General features: G+C 41.9%; 1 protein-coding gene across 2 annotated transcripts in view; it reads right to left on the bottom strand.

Moving 5' to 3' along the window:
• Nucleotides 1-19735, bottom strand: part of ADAMTS6 (ADAM metallopeptidase with thrombospondin type 1 motif 6) — a 134896-nt gene extending 115161 nt beyond the window's left edge. For both annotated transcript variants that reach the window (XM_060761554.2, XM_060761555.2), the window contains exons 1-2: nucleotides 19137-19735; nucleotides 1072-1416 (exon numbers count right to left, since the gene is read on the bottom strand). In XM_060761554.2, the coding sequence (XP_060617537.1) occupies nucleotides 1072-1168 (97 nt within the window). In that variant the 5' untranslated portion in view covers nucleotides 1169-1416; nucleotides 19137-19735. The remainder of the gene's footprint in view (nucleotides 1-1071; nucleotides 1417-19136) is intronic.
• Between the last annotated feature and the right edge of the window lie 6194 nt (nucleotides 19736-25929).

Below are 25929 nucleotides of genomic sequence, written 5' to 3'. Positions count from 1 at the left end.
AGGTTTTCTCCCGCAGGAACCTAGTTTGCGACGGGTCTTAGAGCCGCCGCAAACTAGCGTCTTGGGAGAGCAAACTGTGCCAGCACGACCGATGACGTCAAAGACTCTGCCTCTTTCTCCGCCTCTTTCTCCGCAGCCGTGTGGTTTTCCCTTTGCTAGGGCAGCGATGCGAGTGTACTCTCGCTGTTGAATTCTGTCAACAGCGAGAGTACGCTCGCATCGCTGCCCTAGCAAAGGGAAAACCACGCAGCCGCGGAGAAATAGGCGGAGAAAGAGGCGGAGTCTTCGACGTCATCGGTCGTGCTGGCACAGTTTGCTCTCCCAAGACGCTAGTTTGCGGCGGCTCTAAAAATGTTAATGTGATGTTATCCTAAATTTGGCCACTGAAAAAATATAAGGGATTACACATTCACTTAGTAAAAGCATAATTTGTCTGAGAAAAAATAATTTCTATGTATTCAAGGTATTTACAAATATCTGGAAATCCACTAATTTCAAGGGAGCACAAATAACTACAACTGTCATGAATTAGTGTCTACAAGTATCCTTGTGGACATTGCAGATTCAATTCATACACCGCTCTCCATATACACAAAGGATGCCTAAACAAATGTCACTGGAGGAAACTGAGATATGCAGGTGTTTCTCAGTGTGTCTAAATCTTTTTTTTTCCTGTTCAAATTTATAAGGGAAAACTGCACACAGAGAAACTCAACATATCTGTTTAATGAACATGGCACCCTGGACAAAATTCTAAAGATTTCACATCTCTAATGAACACACAAAGACCATGTATCTGCAAATATGTTTTGGGGTACATAAATTAGTTGAATTGCTTAAGCAGCTATTTAATTACTTAAACAATCATTTATTTGTTCTGAAATAACAAATTAAGATACTGACTTTTAAACTTCTGATAAAGGCATACAAATGTTTGTTCTACTCCCTCAGAGAGCAACCAAAGTCATACACCTGCAGCTTTTCACAACATATAATAATATTAATCTTAAGGAAAAACTGATTTACTAAATTAAGTGTCAAAAACATTAACTTAAGAAGATAGATCCCTACCTTGAGAACTATATGAAAGCGTGTTGTCACTGTGAAATTCTGACAAAACCATAATTAAGCACAAAAGCCAGGTCAACGTCTTCCACAAAATTTCCATAATTTAGAAGAAGTGGACTACCTATGTGCTACAGCTTTATCTCCACTCCAGCACTGCACCATAACCAGGATTTATTATATTTCTTCAAAATTAGTTATTTGAGGTTCCACTCCTTGATAGCTGTCATGCAAATGTGCTTTTCTTTCTATGTCTGCAGACATTTTCAGTCCAAAGCAAATTTTAAAATTCCTTCACATCTCAATGAGGAGCTAAAGTGAATGGCAAACAAATGTTGTCCACTTCTTTACCTGAAAAGCACAGATAACACAGTAAATAAGTTTAATTAAATCCTAGACAAACAATCAAAATATTAATATTCTTAGGCAGTATTAACTAGGTCTCCATCAAGTTCTTTTTAGCATTAATTTTGTTTGAATAATCCAATATAGTTCCAGTCACGCCTCATGAAGGAAAATATACAGAAATAAAAATATGAGAGAAAGGAGTAGCTTTCCTTATTGAAGCCACTGCAGATTTTAGAAAACATTGGAGGCTCAGTAAGCTATGCCCACCTCCCCTCCCAAGGGCTTTCAAGAAACTAGTAAAGATTTCAAGAAAGATCTGAAAGGTAGATGCTACCCTGACACTAACAACCAGTTCTCTTGTTGTTTTACCAACTCTTTTTATCCTTTTGTCTCCACCTCCTACTTCTTCCAGATATAGCCTGGTAAATTCCTATCATCATTTAGCCAACCATTCATTTATTGAGTGGAAATAATACATACAGAATTACAGAACCTTAGAGTTGGAAGAGGTACAAGGCCATGCAGCCCAACCTGCCACCAACCAGAAATAGACCAGCACTCTTGAACAATGTCCACCCAATCTCCATTTTAAAAATCTGTAAGGGAGACTGCACCAGCCTCCAAGGCTCTGTTACAAAACACATTTCTCTTAGAGACTATGAATGTTGGAATAAGCATTAGAGTAAAGCTAATATAGAGATAACACACCTGTATATGAGAAAAATAAAGGAAGAGAATGTTGATAATATGTCAGATCTTCTCATGCAGGAGAATTCAAACAGATTACAGTATTCCCTTGCTGCTTCGCAGTTCATTTACCGCAGACTTGCTGTTTCACGGGTTTTTCCCTCCTGCCAGCCATGGAGTCTGCAGGGGGCTGCTTCTTCCCAGAAGCCCCCTACAGACTCCATGTTGGGAAAGTTTTCCCTCCTCAGTCCTCCCTTCCTCCAGCCTTGAAGGGCCTTTCCTTCCTTTCCTCCGAAGGAGGGGGAAGAGGAGGGGGAAGAGGAAAGGCAAGTCCTGTTGTGCTGGTGGGCGCCCTCCTGCCAGCCGTGCAGTCTTCAGGGGGCTTCTTCTTTCCAGAAGCCCCTTGCATGGTGGGAAAGTTTTCCCGCCACTTGGCCGGATGAGTCAGGGGGCCAGCTTCCTTTCCCACGTAGCAGCCTTAAAAGGCTGCTCTGGGGCTAGCGCAGGCATCGTACCTGCTTCAGCTGAAGGAGTCTTTGGCAGTGGAAATTCTCAGTGGCAGGAAGCAGTGCAGCAGCGACCTGGGATATGAGTGCAATGGCAACAGGGTTTGCTTCAGCCCTTTGACCTGTTTTTCCATTGTTTTGTTTTGTTTTTTGTTTTTTTGCGGCGATGGTGGCTCAGCCAGGGCACTCAGCCCTGGTAGGTCCTGCAGATCCTAGGTCGCATTGAGGCCTCTAGTGGGGCCTCTCACCCCTCCCAGCCCTCATGAGAGGGCTTGGACCTTCTCTTCCTTCGGCCCGTGCCGGGCCCTCAACCGGCGGGCTTCCACCCCCCCCCCCCAACTTGTTGACAGCCTGAGCCAGCGGCCCCTTCAAGTCTGCCTTGGCCGCTGCCTTTTGCTTTGTGACCTCTTCCTGTGGCCCACATCCGGAGTGTGTGAGACGGGGGGGGGGGGGGGGAGGAGAGAGTAGTGGGCATTCCTACTTCGTGTATTTTCACTTATTGTGAATGGTTCTGGAATGTAACACCCTCAATAAGTGAGGGAATACTGTACTATCATAATAGTAATCACCATTCCTCATTACAGTCAGCCCTCCACATTTGCAGGGGTTGGGGCAGAGAACTCTCACAAATGTGGAAAAAGCTCAAATATCTTCAGGGGTGGGATAAGACTTCCTTGTATTGCCAGCAGCTGGAGAGGTGCTGCCTTCCCTGAAGCTGCAAGAAGTGGTGGTTTCGGTTTCCAACTACTCCACACCAAAAGACTATGAACCAGCAGATTTCAGTGGGGTGTTGACAGCAACTGAAATTGTCACTAAGCCACTCCTCACAACTTCAAGAGAGGCACAGCAGCACCCCTCCACTTCTCGCCATCAACCCACTCAAAGAACTTGCCAACTGCCCTGAGAACCATATGCACTGGCTATCTTCACAGCCTTTGAATAATCAGATACACACGAATGTCACAACTGTGAATGTGCAAGGCTAACAAAAACACAAATGGCTGCCCTGTATTATGTTCACCTTTGGCCAATCCCACCTTTATTGTGATTTGGCACACATATTTTGCATTTCCATTTGAATTACATTTCATCAGTGGAGAGCCTAATATGTGGTTATTTAAAAAAATCCTATACAGACAAATATTGCATGTTCTAGCAAAAAACAAAAAAAAAAGATGCATTTTTGCTCTCACATTAAACATTTAGTTATATTTTACAATAGCATAACCTGAATATTTTATTCAGGCAAAATTCCTTTTGGCTGGTGGGAGCAAAATGAATTAAATATTTCAAGTTATACATTTCATTAAAAACTCATGAAACTATAAATGTTATCAAACGTATTACACATGAAGCTTGGTATATTTGCAATGACAAGTACGCATTTAAAATGTTTAAGAGATGGCCACATTATAAACTGTTGGCCCCTACATAATATAAAAACTAATTTTGCTTTGTTTTTCCCAAAACGCTGGTCTCCAAATATTTTGTGCTAATACACAACAGCTGCTCCAGACCTGAAAATGTGCATCTAGTTGTAGTCAAAACAAAACAATGAAAATCATATAACAATTAAGTAAAATGATACCAAAAGCTTTCTTAACAGAAATGCCAAGGTTTCAAGTCAAACTTATGAATGTCAGACAATGTCAGAAACAAAGGGAGGAATTATGTGGACAGTAGAGCAATGTTTCTAGTGCCAGAACATATTTAGAATTACCAGCAGCCTTCTTACCACAGCTAAGAAGAGAATGAATGTTTCCATCCATATGATCTTACTCATTCTCTCAAGTCATCTGGAGAGATTTTTTTGATTTTTTTTTTTTTTGCACATCCCATCCATATCTGATGGGCACTTTTGAGAGACCCTCTCTGTGCCTAGATTCAGCAGTGTATTCTTTACCCTACAAAGACAATCAGAACCTCTTTGCTATGACTTTGTCATCTCCTTAAGACATTTGTGTTCTAACAAGCACTGACATATTATTTTTTTGACTTTTCATCTGTTTCCCTGGATGTGTTTCCCTTTAGTGGTTTTATATGTGGTGTTGATTGTTTTTAATAATGTATTTGATTTGGATTATTCCTAAATAAAGAAAAATACAAAACTGGGGAAAGCATTGGCCCAAATAGCTAAAATGAATGACAAAAGTATAAAAGAATGAGAGAAATTGAATAACAAGATTTAACAGGCACAACTTTTGTACACTGTGTGACATGCTTGATAGAAACAACTGTGTGCTAATGGTATTTTAGAAGTACTTTTCTTCATCTTGTGTAACAAGGCAGGAACACTGCAGTCTATCAACATACAAATTAAACTTAATTCATTTTATAATATGTTAAGTGTGTATATTGTTAAACATAACCAGCAATAATCTAAGCTGTCGAGAACAATGCCACTCAAAATGATAATCTGTGGAGCAGTGCTGGACTGGAAGCCATCAGCTGCCAGTCTACAATGGGTTTCCAGGAACGAACTGTAGCTAATGGGTACAAAAATGGTAGAGTTCCCTGGAGCATTTTTTTTGGCTGGGGGGGGGGGGGGAATTGCCAGTCCAACAAATCAGTAAGTTCCAATGAGCCACTCTGCACAGGTGCAGGCACATATATGCGTATTGCACAGAGACCAAGATTCAGAAAAAAAAATCTTACTGTAGTCAATAAAGGTAGACCCAGATCCATTTATGAAATTTCACTTGTGGCTCAAATGATATATAGGGAATAAGAAGCCTGAACATATCTGTATTTTCTTGGTAAGAATCTCAAGGTGATTAACAGAAATTAAATCCTAATTAGATGCCCATAAAGTTACAAACTTGGGTTGTGGGCAGCTCTATCCAATAAATCTCAAATAGCTGGATATGTAAAAATGAAAGAGACATTTTGTTTTATGAATTGTATGATGTAGTTATTACAGAACCTTAGACACCACTAAGGCAACAAAAGAAAATAATTATAATTAGCCATTTTCATCTGACATCCTTTGCTCCACTCACATATTTTCCCATAATCTTTGAATTGAACGTTCAGACAATTTAATTGTCTCCAACTACCACTAAACTGACTGGAACACCAGGTGGAAAGCTGTGTCCATGTCACAAACCATAACCTTTCCAACTTATAAATTAGTATTGGGGCTCATAAAAATGCTCCTGGAAAAGGAGGAGATCACAGTCTATTTTTCTTCACCTGCACTCATGTCAAAGGCAAGGATCATCCCAGAAGATTCTTTTATTTGGAGAGTCTTATCACTCTTGTTGGTACTCCTAAGTATTACAAGATGACACTGCTTTATTTGCCATAAATCTTTGTCAGAAAAAATAATCTTTCTGGAAAAATCTTAATACTGTGCTGCTGTTTCTTTGTATGTGTCAAATGTTGTTTTACTTTCCATTGGCCTTTCCATTGTCTACCATGTTCACACATTAAGTTCTATTTTTTGCCCAAGGATATATTTATTTTTTTCTCAAGTAATGAAATCCTTTGAGTCCATCTTGATATAAATTTTTATTATGTACACTAGTACTGAGTGATTGATAGAGGTTCTATAACTGGCAAAGCCAAAGAAAAGTCAATGTATGTAGGGTTGTTGTACCACAAAGGCTCCTACATGGCTTGACAGATCTGGAACAAGCTTGGAGCACATAACCATCATTATACACCTTAAAATAATTGAGGGGTTTGAGTTTACAACCCCTCCTCTTTTGGAGCACAGAGCTGAGAGAAAGCAAAGGTACAAAGGTACAGTTTTGACTGTTGCTAGGTGTAGTGATCCACTGTCATGTCAGTAAGAAATAAAGGGAGTCAAGTGGATTGGCTGCTGCTAGGTGACATATGAATAGGGGAGGGAGGGAATAAATAAAAATAAGGTAAGGAAAGAAGGAAGAGGAAGGAAAGGAGAAAGAGTATGAAAGGAGGGAAGGGAGAAAGAGAAGAAAGGGAAGAAAGAAGGAAGACCAGAAAGGAGGGAAGGAGGGAGGGAATGAGCAGATGAATGAGGGGAATGGAGGAAGGAACAAAAAGACCCACGAAGAAAATGCATACCTGGGCATACATGCTGGGTATAGACTAGTATTCTCCATAATATTTTCCTAAGCAAACACCCCTCACCCCACAGCTAATGGTCTACTATTCGATCAAAACCTCAATGGATAGGACTACCTTTCCCAATATTTTATAAATACTAAAAAGTTTCCATTAAAAGTACAGACCATTGACTCATTGTTTGGCACAAGGACTAGCAAGGTTCATTATATTTTGTTGTTCAGTAATCAACATTTTATAGCCCCCTCTCTAATCAGAGCCTATCTGCTGTCAGTCATAAACCCAACTATGAGCATTCTCCTTCAACAATGCAAGATTTAATTTTATCCAATTCATCAACAAATCTAAATAAACAAAGAGCTAAGGGGCCATCTATGGAATCAGAATTACTCTCTATCAACACAAAAATTACACACAATAGCAGCGTTAAACTATCATTACATGTGATAATTGCAGACCATAATGCACACTCTCAAGAGAGTAGGAATTACAGACTATTATATAACCTGGGCACACATGAGAATTGACTCAGTTTTATACATCCAGTCTGAATTCAAAAATGTTCAGCAATGTCATAGACAAAATGAGAAGTACTATATTCAAGTTTTGAACTCTGGTGGTCTAAATTGGAAGCTCAGGAAACTGAACAGGTACTTTTTTCAGCTAATCCTTTTTTCTCCGACCCAGCTATGGTGCTTTCACCTTACATATTACAGCAATTTTCCAGATCTTTTGAGGCCACAAAATGACAACAACTATCACTGCTATCAACTTCACAACAGCATATATTTGAAAATATACTGTATATGTCTCCATACTGTATTTGACCTATTAGATGTTGATATGTTGTTACTTTACTATCAAGCATCATGACATCTACAATGTATTTTACATAGTTCTTCACAAAATTGCGAAGTGTTTTTTTTCCTAGCACAATTGTCATTTCCAATAGACAAAACGTTTGCTTTTCCATATTATGCATTTTCCCACCTGATTCAGCTTTATCAGGGGCCGTTTAATTATCTGAATTATTTCAGAATAAACAATCTCAGTATAATCATTTCTTCCCAGTTTGCTGCTATCTGGAGTCAGAACCCTCAGATGCCATCAAAATAATGATACTATAAGATTCATAGTTGACACAAAAACCAAGCATTGACAATCATCTCTAAACATTTATCAAACATTATACTTGTTATGGGGTGTTACATAGTACAAACACCTAACTTTTGGGCCCTACCCCAAGCATGAAACTTGTATACCTAAAGGAGGGATCTTTCTCAATGGATACTAAAAATCACCTGCATTGTCTTGTAGTTAGCTCACTACAACATTTGCAAATGCAACATTGGTGTTCCTAAACAACACCAACTTTTGGCATAGTTCTGGGTTCTCTTTACATTTCCTAGGTTCTCCAATGCAACACTATGATATGGTTCTGTTGGAAGGCATTCATTCAATAGGGTTCATTATTCTCCATAATTTTTGCTAGCAGTTTTAAGTCCAGGAACTTATCCCCTGAGGATATGGGGGTTGTACTGTAGTATAGTTCTGTAGTTTTTGCTCTGAAGCCAGCTGTGTTGGAGGGAAGGATATGTTAGGAGACTTTATAACCATCTTCTGAGTCATTTAATAGATATACCTTGCTGTTGTCTTAATAGAAGTCTCATTATAACTGTTTTGGTTAATATACTATAATAATTATTACTCTATTTCACCAATTCTTAGAGACACCTTTCCTCTATATAAAGATCTCTAAAAATTGTATGCATTTAGAACCACGGGTGCTTTTAAAATATATTTTATGTAGATAAATATAGCTTTTTCCTGTTAATGTACTGAAATTAGTGTGCATATTACAATCAATGGCATCTGAGAATGGAAAACACTGCATTAGCTCAATCTGTTTCACTTTCTGTTCATTCTTCATCCTAAAGCCATCTTTTAGCTTGCCCCATACTGGAAGGGTGTGTTTTTCTACGGAGGTATAGAGCCCCCAGACTCATGGGGCAGCCACTGGAGTCATACATGGCAGGAGGAGATGTTCAGGAGATGCAAGGAGATGCAAGTTCAGTACCAACAAAATGGGGAGCAAAGTAGAGTGGGGAGCAAACTGTCTCCTATATCTAATAGCCTGGATAATCAGGACGACAGCCTCCCTATATTGAAAATGCTGCTGTTGAATGCCAAATCAGTAAACGGAAAAGATACTGCCATCCAGGATTTGATCCTGAATGAGTATATTGACCTGATTTGTATCAAAGACTGGGGGGGGGGGGGAATCTCTCTCAGCTCTGCCTACCAGAATTCTCTGTTCAGCAGCAAGCGAAGCCTGGAGGGTGGGGAGGTGGAGTTGCAGTGATCTATCGTGATTCCATCCCCCTGACCAGGTCCCCCATCCCACAGTCAACAGTGTTCAAGTGTATTTACCTAAAGGTGGGTAACTGGGACAGAATAAGGATTCTGTTGGTGTACCACCCGCCTCACTGCTCATCAGTCTCCCTTCCTGAGCTAGCCGGGGTGGTTTTGGGGTTGGCGTTGGGATTCTCGGCGGCTAGCAGTTCTGGGAGATTTCAACATCCATGCTGAGACTGCCCTGTCAGGACTTCAGGACCTCCATGACAACTATGGGTCTGTCCCAAGTGCTGTCTTACCCTATCCATGCTGCTGGACACCCTTTGAGCCTTGTTTTTTGTGCAGGGTGGGATGATGGTGATTGTGGTGTGGAGGAACTTGCCACAGCTCTGTTGTCATGGTCCAATCAGTACCTGGTCAGGTTTAGACTCGCTGGGGCTCCAAACCTCCACGGGGTGGGGGACCAATTAAGATGTTCCGCTCTAGGAGGCTTATGGATCCAGATGGATTTCTAACAGCGCTTGGGAATTTTCATGTCACCTCGGCAGGCAATTCTGCCAAAGCTCTGGTTGACCTCTGAAACAGGAAAATGGCCAGGGCAGTGGACACAATCACTCCTGAATGTCCCCTCTCACAGAGCAGAGTCAAACCAGCCCCTTGGTTTTCCAAGGAGTTGGCAACAATGAAGCAAGTGAGATGGAGAATAGTGATGTTGGCAGAGAACTTGAAGTGAATATGACCGAGCACTGGCTAAAGCGTATTTGAAAGCCTACTACACAGCAAAGCAGAAGCAGAGAAATTGTTCCTTGCTGCCACCATTGCATCTGCAAGGTATCGTCCAGCTGAGCTGTTTCAAGTGGTCAGAGGACAATTACATACTGATCCTCAAGGAGAAATCCCTGACCACTCAGCAGTCCACTCTGAAGAATTTGTAAGGCACTTTGCAGATAAAGTCGCTCAGATCCATTCCGACTTGGATACTCTTATTATCACAGTTCCAGTGGATGTAACTTTGGCTCCTGCTTGTCCAGTGTTGGTTGATACTTTTTAATTGGTGCAGCCTGAGGATGTGGACAGGATCCTTGGAGAGGGGCAAGAGCTATTCTCGATCCTTGCCCTTCCTGGCTAATCAAACAAGCCAGAGGGGGACTGGCAGAGTGGGAGAAGGTGGTGGTCAATGCCTCCTTGGAACAAAGCAAAGTTCCAACTTGCCTAAAGGAGGCAGTTGTGAGACATATTTAAAAAACCATTCCTAAACCCCTCTACAATGGACAACTGTCGGCCAGTGTCAAACCTTCCATTTTTGAGCAAGGCTCTGGAGCGTGTGGTAGGCTTCCAATTCCAGGAATTTCTAGATTAAACAGATTATCTAGATCCAATTTCAATTGGGTTTCAGGCCTGGCTTTGGAACAGAGACAGCTTTGTCACCTTGGTGGATAACCTACGCCTGTTCCTTGAGAAGCCAGATCTGACCATGGTGGTACATGCCTTAGTTACATCCCGTCTGGATTACTGTATAATGAACTCTATGTGGAGCTGCCTCTGCAGAGTGCTTGGAAACTTCAGCTGGTCCAAAGAGCTTCAGCCAGATTGTTCACTGGGGCTGGCTACAGGAAGCAGACAACTCCCTTATTCCAGCAGCTCCGTTGACTGCTAGTCTGTTTCCAGGAACAATTCAAAGTGCTGGTTATGACCTTTAAAGCCCTAGAAGGTTCAGGTCCAGGCTACCTGACTGTCTGCATTCCCTTGTACATACCTGACTGGGCCCTGGGATCTTCAGGATCTTCTAGGTCCCACCTCCATCTCAAACTCGGTTGGTGGAAACAAGAGAGAGCGCCTTCTCGGTGGCTGCCCCTCAATTCTGGAACTCCCTGCCCATGGAAGCCAGAATGGCCCCGTCCTTGCTGTCCCTCAGCTAAAACCTTTTTATTCAGAAAGGCTTTTAAAGATGAAGGTTTCTAAAATCTAGTCAAGGGGTGCTGTGGTTTTAAACTTGTTTTAATTAACCTGTTTTAATGATTTTAACTGGGTATTTTTGATATTGTTTATATTTAATCCTGTTTAATATTCATATGCTTTTATATTTTAAATAGCTATGCTGATGCTTTTGTGTTAAGCTGCTTTGGGTCCCCTTTGGGGGAGATAAAGCGGGGTATAAATAGGAGGAGGCGGTAGGCCTACACAGCCATCACCCTCCAGATGTTTTGGACTTCAGCTTCCAGAATTCCTGACCATTGGGCAGGCTGGTTAGAGCTTCTTGGAATTGGAGGACCAAACACCTGGAGGGCTGTAAATTGTGCAGGCCTGTTCTACGGTGTAATGTTTGATCTCCTGAGTTTATTAGCTGCTGTTCAAGTGTTGCCATGAGTAAAGTTCAAGATGTAATTTACATGAAAATGTAGCTCAGATGTGAACTTAGCTGTCTGGAAACACACAAAGGTCAATGTGTCTTAAAGCCAGAACAGCTGGAGACAATGGAAGGCGTCTGTACTCCAACATATCTAGAAGCCACCAGGGTGGAGAAACCTGTTCTAGATTTTGTGCAACAGTTTTGTCTTACTAAACTAAGAAGCAGCTGGTCCATAACCCACTTAAACTGTAAAAGGTTAGAGCAATGTTAATTGCACTATGCTGGCAAAAATCAACTTAGTCTACAGAGCTTTGGATGAAGAGAAAAGCTATAACTAACATCTTTGTCTGAAAACCTCTTGTAAAAATTTAGCATTGCTAGTTTTTCCATCCAGGATATTTATTCTTGCAGCACTTATTCTCATCTATTGCTCAACACCTGAATTGTTTTTGCTAATTAAAAAATTGCTATACAAAGCACATTTGACAGAATTATTTCAAGTGTGAATTATATTAATATTCAACAGACTTAGGTCAAGGATGAAAACTATGTAGCCCTTTATCTGTTACTGGACAACAGCTCTCGTGAAGCCTAGCCAACAGAACTGTGAAACTGCTGTATCTTGCAGTCCAACTACATCTGGCCGGCTACATTAATAGCTTAGGGCAGTGGATGTACTTAGCTTGGAAACTAGAAGACTGGGAGACAACATAATGGCCATCTTTAAATATCTGAAGGGATGCCATGTAGAATATGGAACAGAAAGTCATGTTCTGCTGTTCCAAAGAGTAGAACACATACCAATGGATTCACATTACAAGAAAATAATACACTGTCTCAGAGCGCATGATCTTTCAACAGACTGGATAGCCATCTGCAGGAATGTTTTAGATGTGTATTCCTGCATGATAGGAGACTGGACTAGATACCCCTTGTGGTCACTTCCAACTTTATGATTCCATAATTCCCCAACCTCCTCTGACTTAAACTGTGGTCTAAAAGTATGTGCACCTAAATACTGTAATCTTTAAATCAAATTAGAGATAGTTTCCCATGTTTTCAGCAGGAGTTTTGTGCTATGCCTCCCATTTTCTACTAAAAAATACATCAAATGCGATCTCTAATGACTTTAAATAATAGATTATATTAATATATTAAACCTGTGCTACAATCTGTAGCTCACACGTGTTCCCACTCAATATAAAATAAGACCAGTCCATTGGTGAGGCACAGACATTTCTTGCTCAAAGGGTATTATTTTGCAAACAGGTGGCATAATTTTGGCTAAGTCAAATGTGCAGGTGTTGGGCTTAATTTGATTTATCAGTGTTTTCATTCATACATTTTAATACCATCGGGGACTTTTAAATTACTATGCAGTCTGGCTCTCTTCATAAATGAAACCACAGAATTGCAATCAGCAATTCTTGTGTGAGCAGAGCTATATCAGCATGCCTAATTTACTTTTATTGGACAAGTATTTGTACAATGGTTTATGTGAAAACATAACTGTATGTATAAAGCATATATATGCATTAGCCAAGGTATTCCAGAGCTTAATGAATTTTGTTTTTAGATATGTATGTCTTAGTCTTCAAATGTATACATTTTACATCTCTTTGGGCTTTGATATACATTCTGCCTGATTAACTTTTTGTTTGAATACCTTTATAAACTAGACTATATACAGAAGAGAGATTTGCAACACCTCAAATACTTATTCTTGAACTATTTCTAGACTAAGTAAAAATGCAACCTATTTATTCCAGAGTATTTATATTCAAGTATATGGGTCTGTAACAGGGTAAGTGAACTGTGAAGTTAACCCCAAAGCAATTAAAGTAACTCACATGCATACAAATAAAACACAGCACAAAGAATGTCCCACTTGGCATTCTGTTGATTCATCCATGAGACTTACACGCCTTATCCTTTTGGTAACTGTGTGTAAAAGAGGTTTGCACTGTGGCAGCCTTAATGGCATCCTCCAGAAAACAAGCAGCAAAGTAAACCACTCAGCTCACCTGCCTCTAAAAAGGATGACAAAATACTCTTACAGCTCATGGACTAAATTGGTGTTGAAGGCTGCAGTCTTGTTGAAAGCCAGGACATATAATGCTAGGCAGAGGAAATGCACAGCTCTCTGGGTATTTTTGTTTTTAACCAGCATAACCAATGATGTGGAATGCTGGGAGGTGCAGTCCAGCAACATTTGAAAGACCATAAAATGGCACTATGGTTCTAGCAGCACTATCAGGAAATTTTCCATGTCCAGTGGAGGGCCAAAGACAATCTCACTCTCCATCCCTCCTCCCATGACACTGTGCAAGATATAAGTAGCTCCATGATGCAAGGTGACAGAGCAATCATCCTGCACTATAAGGCACTTAAAAACAGGCCACAGTGTCTCTCACAATTTTCCAAAAATGGAGTGATGAGCAACAAGAGATGAGGGGAGGGAAACACTAAGAAGGCTACAAGTACTGTTGGAAACTGTTCAGAAGGCTGTGGTAAGAATGCTGACCATACTTACCAAAGGATCAAATAGTTATCTTGCCAAGGAGCTGCACTGAGTATCAGTTCATTGCCAGGCAGAATTCAAGTGTTGGCCATGACCTATACAGTTTAGGCTCAGACTATTTGAAAGACCTTATCTCCCCAAGCCAACATGCCAAAACCTTAAGATCTATGGAGAGGGCTTTCTCTTTGTCTTGCCACCATCACAAGCTCACTTGGTGAGGACCTGAGAACTTCTCAGTGGCTGATTCCACCAGCTGGAACTTCCTTCCATGGCCCTTTCCCTGCTGTCCTTTTGCCAGTAGATGAAGACTATTTTTTCTTAAAATAAGCTTTAAATATGTACGCTGGACTAGCTTTTTATTGGACATGTTTTTAAAATCTTTTAAACTGATGTTTACATATATTATATGATTTTAATTGTTTTTGGATTGTATGGTAACAGTTTGTTTTTGGAAATAATCTTGGATACAGCTCTGGAGGAAAAGCGGTATATAAATTAAATAAATAAATAAATACAAGTAGCACCATCAGTAGAATATTGTGAAGTCATGGGTGGCAAGAAAAGAATGGGAGAGAACATGTGGCAATAGTAAAAAAAAAAGTGACACTTTTGCTGGTTCTCCTCACTATCAGATACAAATTACGTAATGAACATTGCTATAGGGACACCTGGGTGGCACACTAGGTAAGAGCAGAAAGCCATCAAAGAAATCATTGTGTCTGCAGGTGATATAGGAAGAGGACATAAATCTCTTTGTACTGATGCTGGGAACCTCCAAACTAATCTTATGTTCTACAAACTATGTGTAGAATCACATAAAGTGAGAATCAGAGTGTCACATTATGTTTTAGCTAGTTCTGAAAAAAGGCACAATATTTAGAAAAAGTACAGTTGCCTCAAAAACGTTCACCCTGAATTAATATTTAACACACATGTAAATCTAATCGTCATGAACCTAATGGAAAAAGCCACTCTGGAACAGTAAAACCAAGGTGAAGAAAAGAGGCAATAAATAGTGCACAGGGGAACTCTGTGGAGGTGCAGGTGATTGGTTTAGCAGCTTTTTCCTGACTAGCACAAACCTGCCTTTCTTCTCCCTCAATACGCTACAATTAAAATGCTATAAATATATTAGCAGGGGTGAGGACATGATATAGTTACACTGACATTCACCTCAGTTTCCTTCTTGGGGAGGATAGCTATTTTAGAAGCCTTGCAGTGGCAAAAGCCAAAAAGAGGATTGTGATATTCTTCATTTCTTCTGCAGCATTGGAAAGGTTTGGCTGTCTGTCTGGCACTGCTTGGTTGTCCAGTCCTTTCCAACAAGGAAAAACCAGAGTCCAGTCAGCCTGTGAGGCTTGTCCTGTACTCTGGAAACAACTGGTGGCAGGATTGTGATATAAAACAATATTTACAATAACATAAACATTGTTATATTTTTAACAATGATTGGATCATAGCTATGTCCTGTATTCCTGGATGTATTCTGCATCTAGTGAAGGTAATCCAATTATGTTTGCATGACTTTTACTATATCTATCTCAGTAGATGAAGATTTAGGTGTAAAATATAATTCCCTACTTTTTCTTCTCCTTGCTCCCAGAGTTATTTTGATTTCTTATATAATCTTTCCTGACATTTCCCTGATGAAGGAAAGTATTGTGTGACTGCCTTGGATTACAACTACTTAATGGTTAATCTTGAATGTGGCATTGGGAAAGAGAGAAAAAAGGAGGGTGGCATTCCATGGTGAAAGGAAGGCACTCTGGACATGAGCAGAAATCCCATAACCTAGAAAACAAGGTTTTGGGGGACTTGAACTGTGGCTCAAAGGTTTTGGGGACCTGAACTGTGGCCTTTTGGGCCCTTTCAATCCACTTAGCCATCACCCCCAGCCTTGGGGCTTTCTACTGCAGAAGTCTTCATGAGAACATGTAAAAGTAACAGCCTCTGCCAGTGACTCCTCTTCCTTCACTACCAACTAGCAATCCAACAGTGCCCACAAGGAAGTTACCACACACCAATACCACCAGTGCTGGGACTATCTCCAAAAGCAGCATCAGAGAAATACAACCAATTAGCTTCCCCATAAATACCCACACACACATATCCCCCCATTCATTCTCCAACTTCCTCACCATTCATCACCCTGCGAGCAACCTTTGCTGAGATATTCATTGCCTCTCTCTCGTGCCATAGCTGCATCTGTATCTCACTCAGCAAATGCCTGCTGATACATCTCGCGTATCCTGGGATTTATTTTGGGGGTGTGGATGAGAGAAACTGATTGACTCAACCAGGCTGAAACCAAAGCAAAAGAAAATGTCACCTATAAAGAAGCCCAGATGATTTGCTGCTTGCTCGCTTGGCTTCTCTCCCCTTACAGCACCCATTGTATATTCCACACTGCAGAATTGATAGCACTTTACTATCCAGCTCAAGAAATCTGGCACTTGTAGTTTGTTGAGGCATAAAACTACAAACCCCTAAATTCCACAGCATTGAGCATTGGCAGTTAAAGAGGTGTTGACCACATTAATCTTACAGTGTAGATGTCCCCCTAAGTCCCAGTGCAGTCACACTGGTGGTTTGCTATTTATGAGATGGTAGAAAATTGCATCTACTGTAACTACTACTTGCAGACACCATGATCCTTATCCTATGCCTCAGCCATTAATTCCATGTACCTGAATGCCCTTGATTTCTATAATTATGTATTCCTGAAACCTGTCCTGAGGGCTGGAGACACTTGCCTCATCCACGTTGCTATAATCCTGCAGTTTGACCACATCACAGTCTGTGGTGCAGTCTTCCGAAAGACCTGTGGGCTTTCAAAATACACAAGGCTACCTTGCAGTTGCTCAATGCTATGGAATAATGGGAGTTGCAGTTCCCATGGTAAGGTTGCTACAGAACATTCCAAAGACACCATCCACTTCATTCATAGGGCTTATCAAAAGGGCAGGCTACCTTTCAAAACCAGCTTCAAAATGAAGACTTGAAGAATGCAGGGATTGTTGGAAGTCCTCCCTCTTTCCCACCCTTTTAAAGATTTGGCTAATATAGCACAAGAGAAAAGAGAAGGTTATTACAGCACGCTGCATGTTAGTTGGAAGGTTCCCTTGAGTTCAGTGGGATTACTCCCAAGTCGGCATGCCTACTACACAAAGGATTTTGCAGCAACTTTCCTATGAAGCCCCCCCCCCCCCCCAAGCATATTAATAAACTTTCTCTCTGTCTGAGTGCTACTGGCCAGATCAACTGCGACCTGGGTGGTGAAGGAGGGGAGTTGGGGGAGAGACAAAAAAACTCCAGTTATCTGTAAAACTGTGGGCCCTTCTCCTCTTTTCTCCCTTTCGCCACTTGCTAAGGGATCGGTTGTCTTTTTTTTTTCTTTTCTTTTTTACTGCTGCAAGCCCAGACTACTTTTTTATAAAGGCTTTTCCAACCAAATCACCCCCTTACACGTACACAAACTTCCTCTGAGTACGAAAGAACATTTTATATCTTTCCCCACCCTACTCCCTTCTTTAAAGAACAAAAAACCCTCCATTTCCCAACCGGAGGGAAGAAGTCGAGTAGCTGATTTCTTGGGGGAGCTGATCCTCAAGTGAACATCCAGCAGCCCATTTCCAGACAGCAGCGCTCAATCTATTTGGATAAAACGCGTGTGACCCAGACATTTGGCATGAGGCCCAAACGCATTGCAAAGGCAGTCCAAATAAAAACAGAGTCTGGGACTGACTTGCCTTTCTTCCCCTCTCCTGCAACAATGAAAAGGAACCAGCAGAGGCAAGGGACTGAGCACACACACTGAGAGCAGGGAGCCCTCTTTCAGCTGCTTTCCTCCCTCCCACTTCCAGGGGTGCACCTACACTGTAGAATTTATGTAGACTGTCACCCATGGCTCAGTACTATGGAATCCTGGCAGTTGTAGTTTTACAAAGTCTTTAAACTTATCTTCCAAAGAGTGCTGGTGTCTCACCAAACTCCTCCCAGGATGCCATAACATTGAGCCAGGGCAGTTAAAGTGGTGTCAAACTGCATTATTCCTACAGTGTAGATGCCCTCAAAAATCATATCCTTTCCGACAAACAACCCAGGAACTGACACATATCCCTTCAAAAGGCTCTGCGAAGGTGACAAGCCTATCAAATCCCTCATTCTCTGGGGGTGCATCTGCACAGCAGAATGAATGCAACTGGACACTACTTTTGACCTCATCACAGTAGAAAATAAATCCACTTTAAATGTGATTGCTGCCCCCTGCAAAATTTTGGGGTTTGTAGTTTAGGGAGGAGCTTTTAACAGCCTCACTAAACTACAAACCCCAGAATTCTGCAGGAGGCAGAAACCAGATTCATTATCTAGTGTGATTAGCACTATGGAATTCTGGGAATTGTGGTTCTACATGGTCTTTAGCCTTCCTTGCCAAAGAATGCTGGTGCCTTACAAAACTACAACTCCCAGGATTCCACAGCATTAAGCCAAAGCAGTTCAACTGGTGTCAAACTATGTTAATTCTACAGTGTTTGTGTACCCTGGGGGGAAATCAGAGCCACTCTCTTTTGCCAGCCAACCCATTTAGCCCCTGAAAAGAGTTTAATGTCTGTCTTTCCTTCAGGTGAGCAGCTGGGAGTGCCTCTACACTATAGAATTAATGCAGTTTGACACTACTTTCTCTGTCATTGTTTAAATGCTATGGGAATCCTGGGATTCGTGCTATCACAAGTTCTGTCCCTTCTCTGGCAAGGAGTGCTGCTGGTGCTTCACCAAACTCCCCAAAGGGGTGTCAAGATGCCTTAATTCTGCAGTGTAGATGCACTATCAAATCCCTATCACTTTTTTTCTATAAGTATGCACTTGTCTCCTTCGTTTGTGTAGCAACTGGTGTGCCGTCGTCACAACCACCACCACATAATGGACTTGCAATATTGGAAGCAAGGTCAATGCATTTTGAAAAACAGATTACACACAATCCTCAAAACCTTGTGCATATTTTTTTTTCCTTGCCAATTTTGGCTCCGTTTTCAAACCCTTAAGCTTCTCACACTTCAGAAAGCCAGCTGCCACAGAAAATCCCCGCCACCCCATTGTCCTCCCCCATCACAGTTTAATCCCCCCAAATGCAAAGGTTTCTCTGCAAAATAGTCCAAAATTTTCCTTTTGCACTAGAAAGCGCCACCGCCGCCCACTCCACATCTGACACGAAAAATCACAGCAAGGCAAAAGAATCGGTGAAAAGTTCTTTCCTTACCGTTTTCATCTTCAATATATTTGGCTATAAAGGGAGTTTCAGACAATAGCAATTGCCCGGGAAGGTTCCCGTACTCCTTTCTCTCTCTCTCTCTGATTTTTCCCCTTCCTTGGAAAGCCAGGCCAGTTATATTCTAGAGCAGAATAAATTCCTCTATGAACCACTTCTTAAATAGGGGAAGCCGTGGAAAGGGACTGGCTGGGCAGCCAAAGGGATGCCATCCGTTCATGCCCTGGATATTTTTGTCTTTTTACAACCCAGAAAAGTGGAGAGGGAGAAGGGAAAGGGGTAGAAAGGGAAGGAAGAGGAGGGGAAAAGACTTGCTTTGAATTTGGGTTTCTTTTCTTTCTTTCTTTCTTTCTTTTTTTTCCTTCTTGGCTACCCCCTTGGAGTGCAGTTATCATGTGAGTATCATCACCAGGGAAAAGGGGGAAAAGAAGAGGGAGAAAGGGGGAGCAGGAAAGAAGGCTGGAGGGAGAGGGAAAAGTGGTGTGGAAGAAGTAGCAGCAGCAGCAAGCAGCAGCAGCAGCTCTGGAGCTCTCTTCTCCTCCTCACTACCGGCCTCCAGCCAAGTTTGGAGCTGCAGGAGGAGCGGACTATTTTGGCCTGGGAGGGTTTTGGGCAGGCTGACGTCACTCTGCAAGCCCCCGGCGTTGTGCGCATGTGCGGCCCATCGCGGGGAGGGGGAAGGGGACGTGGAGGTACAGTCAAGGGAGCCACCGAGGGGGCCCAAAGAAGCCCAAAGCGGGCCTCTGGCATCGGGTAGAAGCTCCCTCCCCAACTTTGGCATAGCCACGTTTCTGGAAGGAGGCCGGTGGATGGGGAAAGGCTTGTGCCTCTGCCAGTCTCTGTGCTTTTTTCCCCATGATTTATTTCCCTGCTTTGGGGAAAGGGAAGAAGAGAGGGAATCTGCTTTCCCTGGGACCTCCAAATAGGGAAGGAGCTTTAGATTTGCACATCAATGCACAGGGCCTCCATCTGTCTCAATGGTGGTGGTGGTGGTGCACGTGTGAGGTTGTTTTAACTCCCTTTATAAATCTAATCCAATGGTTCTCAACCTTTCTAATGCCACGACCCCTTAATACAATTCCTCATGTGGTGACTCCCAACCTTAAAATTATTTTTGTTACTATGTATTGTCGAAGACTTTCATGGCCGGGATCACTGGGTTGTTGTAGGTTTTTGCGGGCTATATGGCCTTGTTCTGGAGGCAATTTTTCTCCAGAACAAGGTCATATAGCCCGGAAAAACCTACAACAACCCATTTTTGTTACTACTTCATAACTGCAATTTTGCTACTGTTATGAATTGTAATGTATATATCTAATATGCAGGATGTATTTTTATTCACTGGACCAGATTTGACTCAAATCACCCCATACGCCCAAATTTGAATACTGATGGGGTTGAATCAAAGAGTTGGAAGAGACCTCATGGGCCATCCAGTCCAACCCCCTGCCAAGAAGCAGGAATATTGCATTCAAATCACCCCCGACAGATGGCCATCTAGCCTCTGTTTAAAAGCTTCCAAAGAAGGAGCCTCCACCACACTCCGGGGCAGAGAGTTCCACTGCTGAACGGCTCTCACAGTCAGGAAGTTCTTCCTCATGTTCAGATGGAATCTCCTTTCTTGTAGTTTGAAGCCATTGTTCCGCGTCCTAGTCTCCAAGGAAGCAGAAAACAAGCTAGCTCCCTCCTCCTTGTGGCTTCCTCTCACATATTTATACATGACTATCATATCTCCTCTTAGCCTTCTCTTCTTCAGGCTAAACATGCCCAGCTCCTTAAGCCGCTCCTCATAGGGCTTGTTCTCCAGACCCTTGATCATTTTAGTCGCCCTTCTGGACACATTCCAGCTTGTCAATATCTCTCTTCAATTGTGGTGCCCAGAATTGGACACAATATTCCAGGTGTGGTCTAACCAAGGCAGAATAGAGGGGTAGCATGACTTCCCTGGATCTAGACACTATGCTCCTATTGATGCAGACCAAAATCCCATTGGCTTTTTTTGCCGCCACATCACATTGTCGGCTCATGTTTAACTTGTTGTCCACAAATGATTTTGTCATTTGAGTTGTATTTGCTGGGATTTATAGTTCACCTACAAGCAAAAAGCATTCTGAACCCCACCAACGATGGAATTGAACCAAATTTGGCACACAGAACTCCTATGGCCAACAGAAAATACTGAAAGGGTTTGGTGGGCATTGACCTTCAGTTTTGGAGTTGTAGTTTGCCTACACCTCGTCCATGAGGTCACGAAGAGTCGAAAGCGACTGAACAAATCAACAACAACAACTTTACCTACATCCAGAGAGCACTGTGGAACCAATCAATGATGAATCTAGACCAAACGTGGTACGAATATTCAATATGCCCAAATGTGAACACTGGTGGAATTTGGGGAAAACAGACCTTGACATTTGGGGGTAATAGTTGCTGAAACTTATAATTCACCTACAATCAAAGAGCATTCTGAACCCCACCAACAATAGAATTGGGTCAAACTTCCCACACAGAATCACCATGACCAACAAAAAATACTGTGTTTTCTGATGGTCTTTGGTGACTCCACTGACACTCCCCATGTGACCCCCCCCCCCCAGGGGTCCCAACACCTAGGTTGAAAAACACTGATCTTATCCAAGTGTATTATAATCCAGGAATGTTTATGCCACAATATAGCTGCCAATTATTAAAATGCTACAACACTGCCGTTTTAGGGCCATTTTAAATTGGAAATGACTCAAAGGTACCCAACCAACTATATCTATGAAAGAAACATGTCTCAGAGTGTGATGAGATGAAGAAGATTATAAAGAATAAACATGGCCTCGTATTCTGAGAGGGTTAAAATGCTTGCTCTCCCATTCTTGCATTGTTTTTTATTGTTTTCTACCTCACTGGAGGGAAGGATGGTGGCAACCAGACTGATTGATAACTGGCAAATAGAGGGGGGAAACGTGGAGACAGTGACAGACTTTGTATTTCTAGGAGTGAAGATTACTGCAGACGCAGACTGCAGCCAGGGAATCAGAAGACATTTACTTCTTGGGAGGAGAGCAATGACCGATCTCAATCAAACAATGAAGAGTGGAGACATCACACTGGCAATGTTGATCCACATGGTTAAAGCAATGGTATTCCCCATAGTAACCTATGGATGCGAGAGCTGGATCATAAGGAAGGCTGAGCGAAGGAAGATAGACGCTTTTGAATTGTGGAATTGGAGGAATATTGGATGGATGGTATCCTTGAAGTGACTGGATTGACCTTGAAGGAGCTGGAGGTAGAGATGGCCAACAAGGAGCTCTGGTGTGGGCTGGTCCATGAGGTCACGAAGAGTCGGAAGTGACTGAACGAATAAACAACAACAGACAGATCACCCCCAGACAACAGTTTACAAAATCCTGGTCTTGTGTGGCCAATGTATACTTTTTCTCCAAGTATGAGAGTAATAAAGAGTTCTGTGCCAAAAGTCTATCTAGTCTGGCATTGTTTTCCACCTTGGCCAACAAAGTGGATGCATCTGGGAAGCCCACACACTCAGGACAGAGAGCAAAACTCTCCAGCTCTTGTTTCCCAGCAAGTTGCCTTTGATCCTGGAGGTATTATGTAGTCACTAGCCACCATGACTAGTAACCACTGATTTTCCATATTCAACTACAGATGAACAAATGTTCAGCAGTAAAGAATAAATATATCAAATGCTCACAAATAGCAAAAGACACCCACAGATTCAAATCATGTGTCTCCTTGTCCAATTTTACATGTGTTTGTTGTGACATGGAGAACAGCCCTAACACTCCCTTGCTGACTACCATGCAATCTCTGGCGAACACTGCAGCTGACAGAACTATAATTTTCTGCCCAACTTGGAGCTGCGCAAACACCAGACACAGAAGTCCTTTTTCTTTTTTCCCCACCTTGTCCTCCTTGTGCTCTTACCCACTGCATTCTGTACTGTAGAATGAATGCAGTTTGATACCACTTTAACTGCTATGGCTCAATGCTATGGGATTCTGGGGACAGTCGTTCAGTGAGGCATCTGCATTCTTTAGCAAAGAAGGCTAAAGACTAAGGGCCCCTTTATACTGCTATATAATCCAGATTATCAAAACAGATAATCTAGGATCTGATCCTAGATTATCTGTTTATCCCAGATTATCTGGCAGTGTAGACTCATATAATCCAGTTCAAAGCAGATAATGCAGGATCAGACCCTGGGATATAGGACAGTGTCAATCCAGCCTATATTCTACACAGGAGGAGGTTGGATTGAATTGGCCCTTCTGGTCTTTTCCAGTTCAATAATTCTATGATTTTTATGAACTTTCTTCCAAGTTTTTCTGTTATATCTGGATATTATAGCACTTCAAACAGCAGCAGCAATACTGAAAGACTCCCCATATCTTCGAGGGATACATTTCAAGACTCCTGATACCTGAAACCCTATATTTTGACAGGCTTGGGACAGAAGTTTATCATTACGTCACATCTAAAGATCTACTAGAGCGGCCCACAACTCTTCCAGAGAAGGGTGGATATTGTTTTGAAGTGTGAGAAAGTGAAACCATGAATATCTAATCCACTGATAAGACAGCCAAATTGTGTGATCAATGTACACACCATGGAGTATGCTGTCTTATTTTCAATCACTTTCAACTCTCTAGGAAAACTTATTTATTTTGTGGTGGTGATCCTTCCATTGGAAAGAGTCCTAAAATGAATCCCTGGTGACTTTCAGCTTCCATATAATATATCAAGTGGAGGAGGTGAAAACAACAGAAAAAAACTAAAATTTCAAGGGCGCTGGAGTCTTTATTTACATATTCAAATCAAAATAGGAATAAGATTGAGTCTTGAATGTTTAAGCAGGGGCTAGTCAGTGGTTCTCAACCTGGGGTTCCCAGATGTTTTTAGCCTTCAACTCCCAGAAATCCTAACAGCTGGTAAACTGGCTGGGATTTCTGGGACTTGTAGGCCAAAAACATCTGGGGACCTCAGGTTGAGAACCACTGGGCTAGATGGTCATCTGTCAGGAGTACTTTGATTGTGCTTTTCTGGCAGAATGGAATTGAACTGGATGCCCCTTGGGGTTTCTTTCCTCTATGGCCCTTCCCACACAGCTGTATAAAATCATATTGAACTGGATTCATATAATCCAGTTCAAAGCGGATAATGTGGATTATCTGTTTTGATAATCTGAATTATATGGCAGTATAGAAGGGCGCTAAGGCACACCCCTAAGACAAATGACTCTCTGATATGTTCTTGAACCAGGCCTCTGTGATTATAGTTGGCCCTGTGTATCGACAGGTTCTGCATCCAATGGTTCAACTAACAATAGCTTGAAAAGGAAAAAAACACAAACCTTGATTTTGCTGCATGCCTGTGTTGATATGTAGGAATACACTGTTGTAGCCTCCTGCCATTTCACAGATCCTCAGGCTTTCTCCAGCACTCGATTTGAGTTGCTTGCCATTTTATATAAGGGATCTGTGTATCCACGGATTTTGGAACTCTGGAAGCAAAAGATACCGAAAGCTGATTGTTCACATATTTCCCAACACGTGTTTGCCTCATTCTCACATTTAATCATCAGTATATGACTCATTTAAAAAGGTAATCTGTGCAACAAGCTCCAGTAATTCTGTGTCTCTCTATTTTTGGCGGAGCCACTCTCAGCCTGCCCAGGATGACTGCATGACCAGATTTTGTCTGAGGCTCTGAGAATAGCATGTGATTGTCCAGCCCCTCCTGCCCTTTCTGCTCACTAAACAAATCCCCAGTACTCAGGGGATCAAGGGCCTGATTTCCAGATGGAGAGGAGGAACTGGCTCTTTTTAATTGGGAGCTGGTCTTGCTGCGCTGGCTTACTTCTACTCATGTTCAGGATCTAGAGTGTACAATAAATGCAATTTGATGCCACTTTAACTGCCATGGCTCAATGCTCTGGGACGCTAGTTTGGTGACACACCAACACTCTTTGGCTGGATCTACACTGCCATATAATCCAGAGCCCCTTTTACCCAGCTGTATAAAATTCACATTATCTGCTTTGAACTGGATTATATGGCATTGAAGTGAGGTCAGACTTTATTAACTCTACGGTGTAGACTTAGGGCTCTTCTACGCAGCCATATCACCCAGCATATCAAGGCAGAAAATCCCACAATATCTGCTTTGAATTGGTTTATCTGAGTCCACAAATATATTCCAGTTCAAAGCAGACAACGTGGGATTTTATTCAGCTGTGTGGAAAGGGCCTCAGATAATCCAGTGGATTATCTAATGGATTATCTAGTGGATTATAATGTGGATTATCTGATTTGATAATCTGGGTTATATGGCAGTGTAGAAGGGGCGCAGATTATCAAAGTAGGTAATCCAGATAACCTGCTTTGAACTAGATTACATGAGTCCATATAACCGAGTTCAAAGCAGATAATCTGGATTTGATATGACAGTGCAGATGGGTCCTAAATCAGATATGGCTAAATACCTCGTGCAACTCCCATGACTCCATAGCACTGAGCCATGGCAGCTAAAAGTAGTGTCAAACTACATTCATTCTACAGTGTAGATGCCCAGTTTCCGTCTCAAGAGTCATGGAATGGCAGCAGGGGCTTGAGTATAAACCTGAGGTGCATCTATGCAGTAGAATTAACCTAGGTTGGATCTACACTGCCATGTAATCTAGATTATCAAAGCAGATAATCTATATTATCTGCTTTAAACTGGATTATATTAGGTCCCTTTTACACTGCCATATAAAATTAATTTTTTCAGC

Source organism: Anolis sagrei, chromosome 2, assembly GCF_037176765.1.
Source record: "Anolis sagrei isolate rAnoSag1 chromosome 2, rAnoSag1.mat, whole genome shotgun sequence".
NCBI classification, from domain to species: domain Eukaryota; kingdom Metazoa; phylum Chordata; class Lepidosauria; order Squamata; family Dactyloidae; genus Anolis; species Anolis sagrei.
This window is presented reverse-complemented; position numbering and strand designations above follow the sequence as displayed.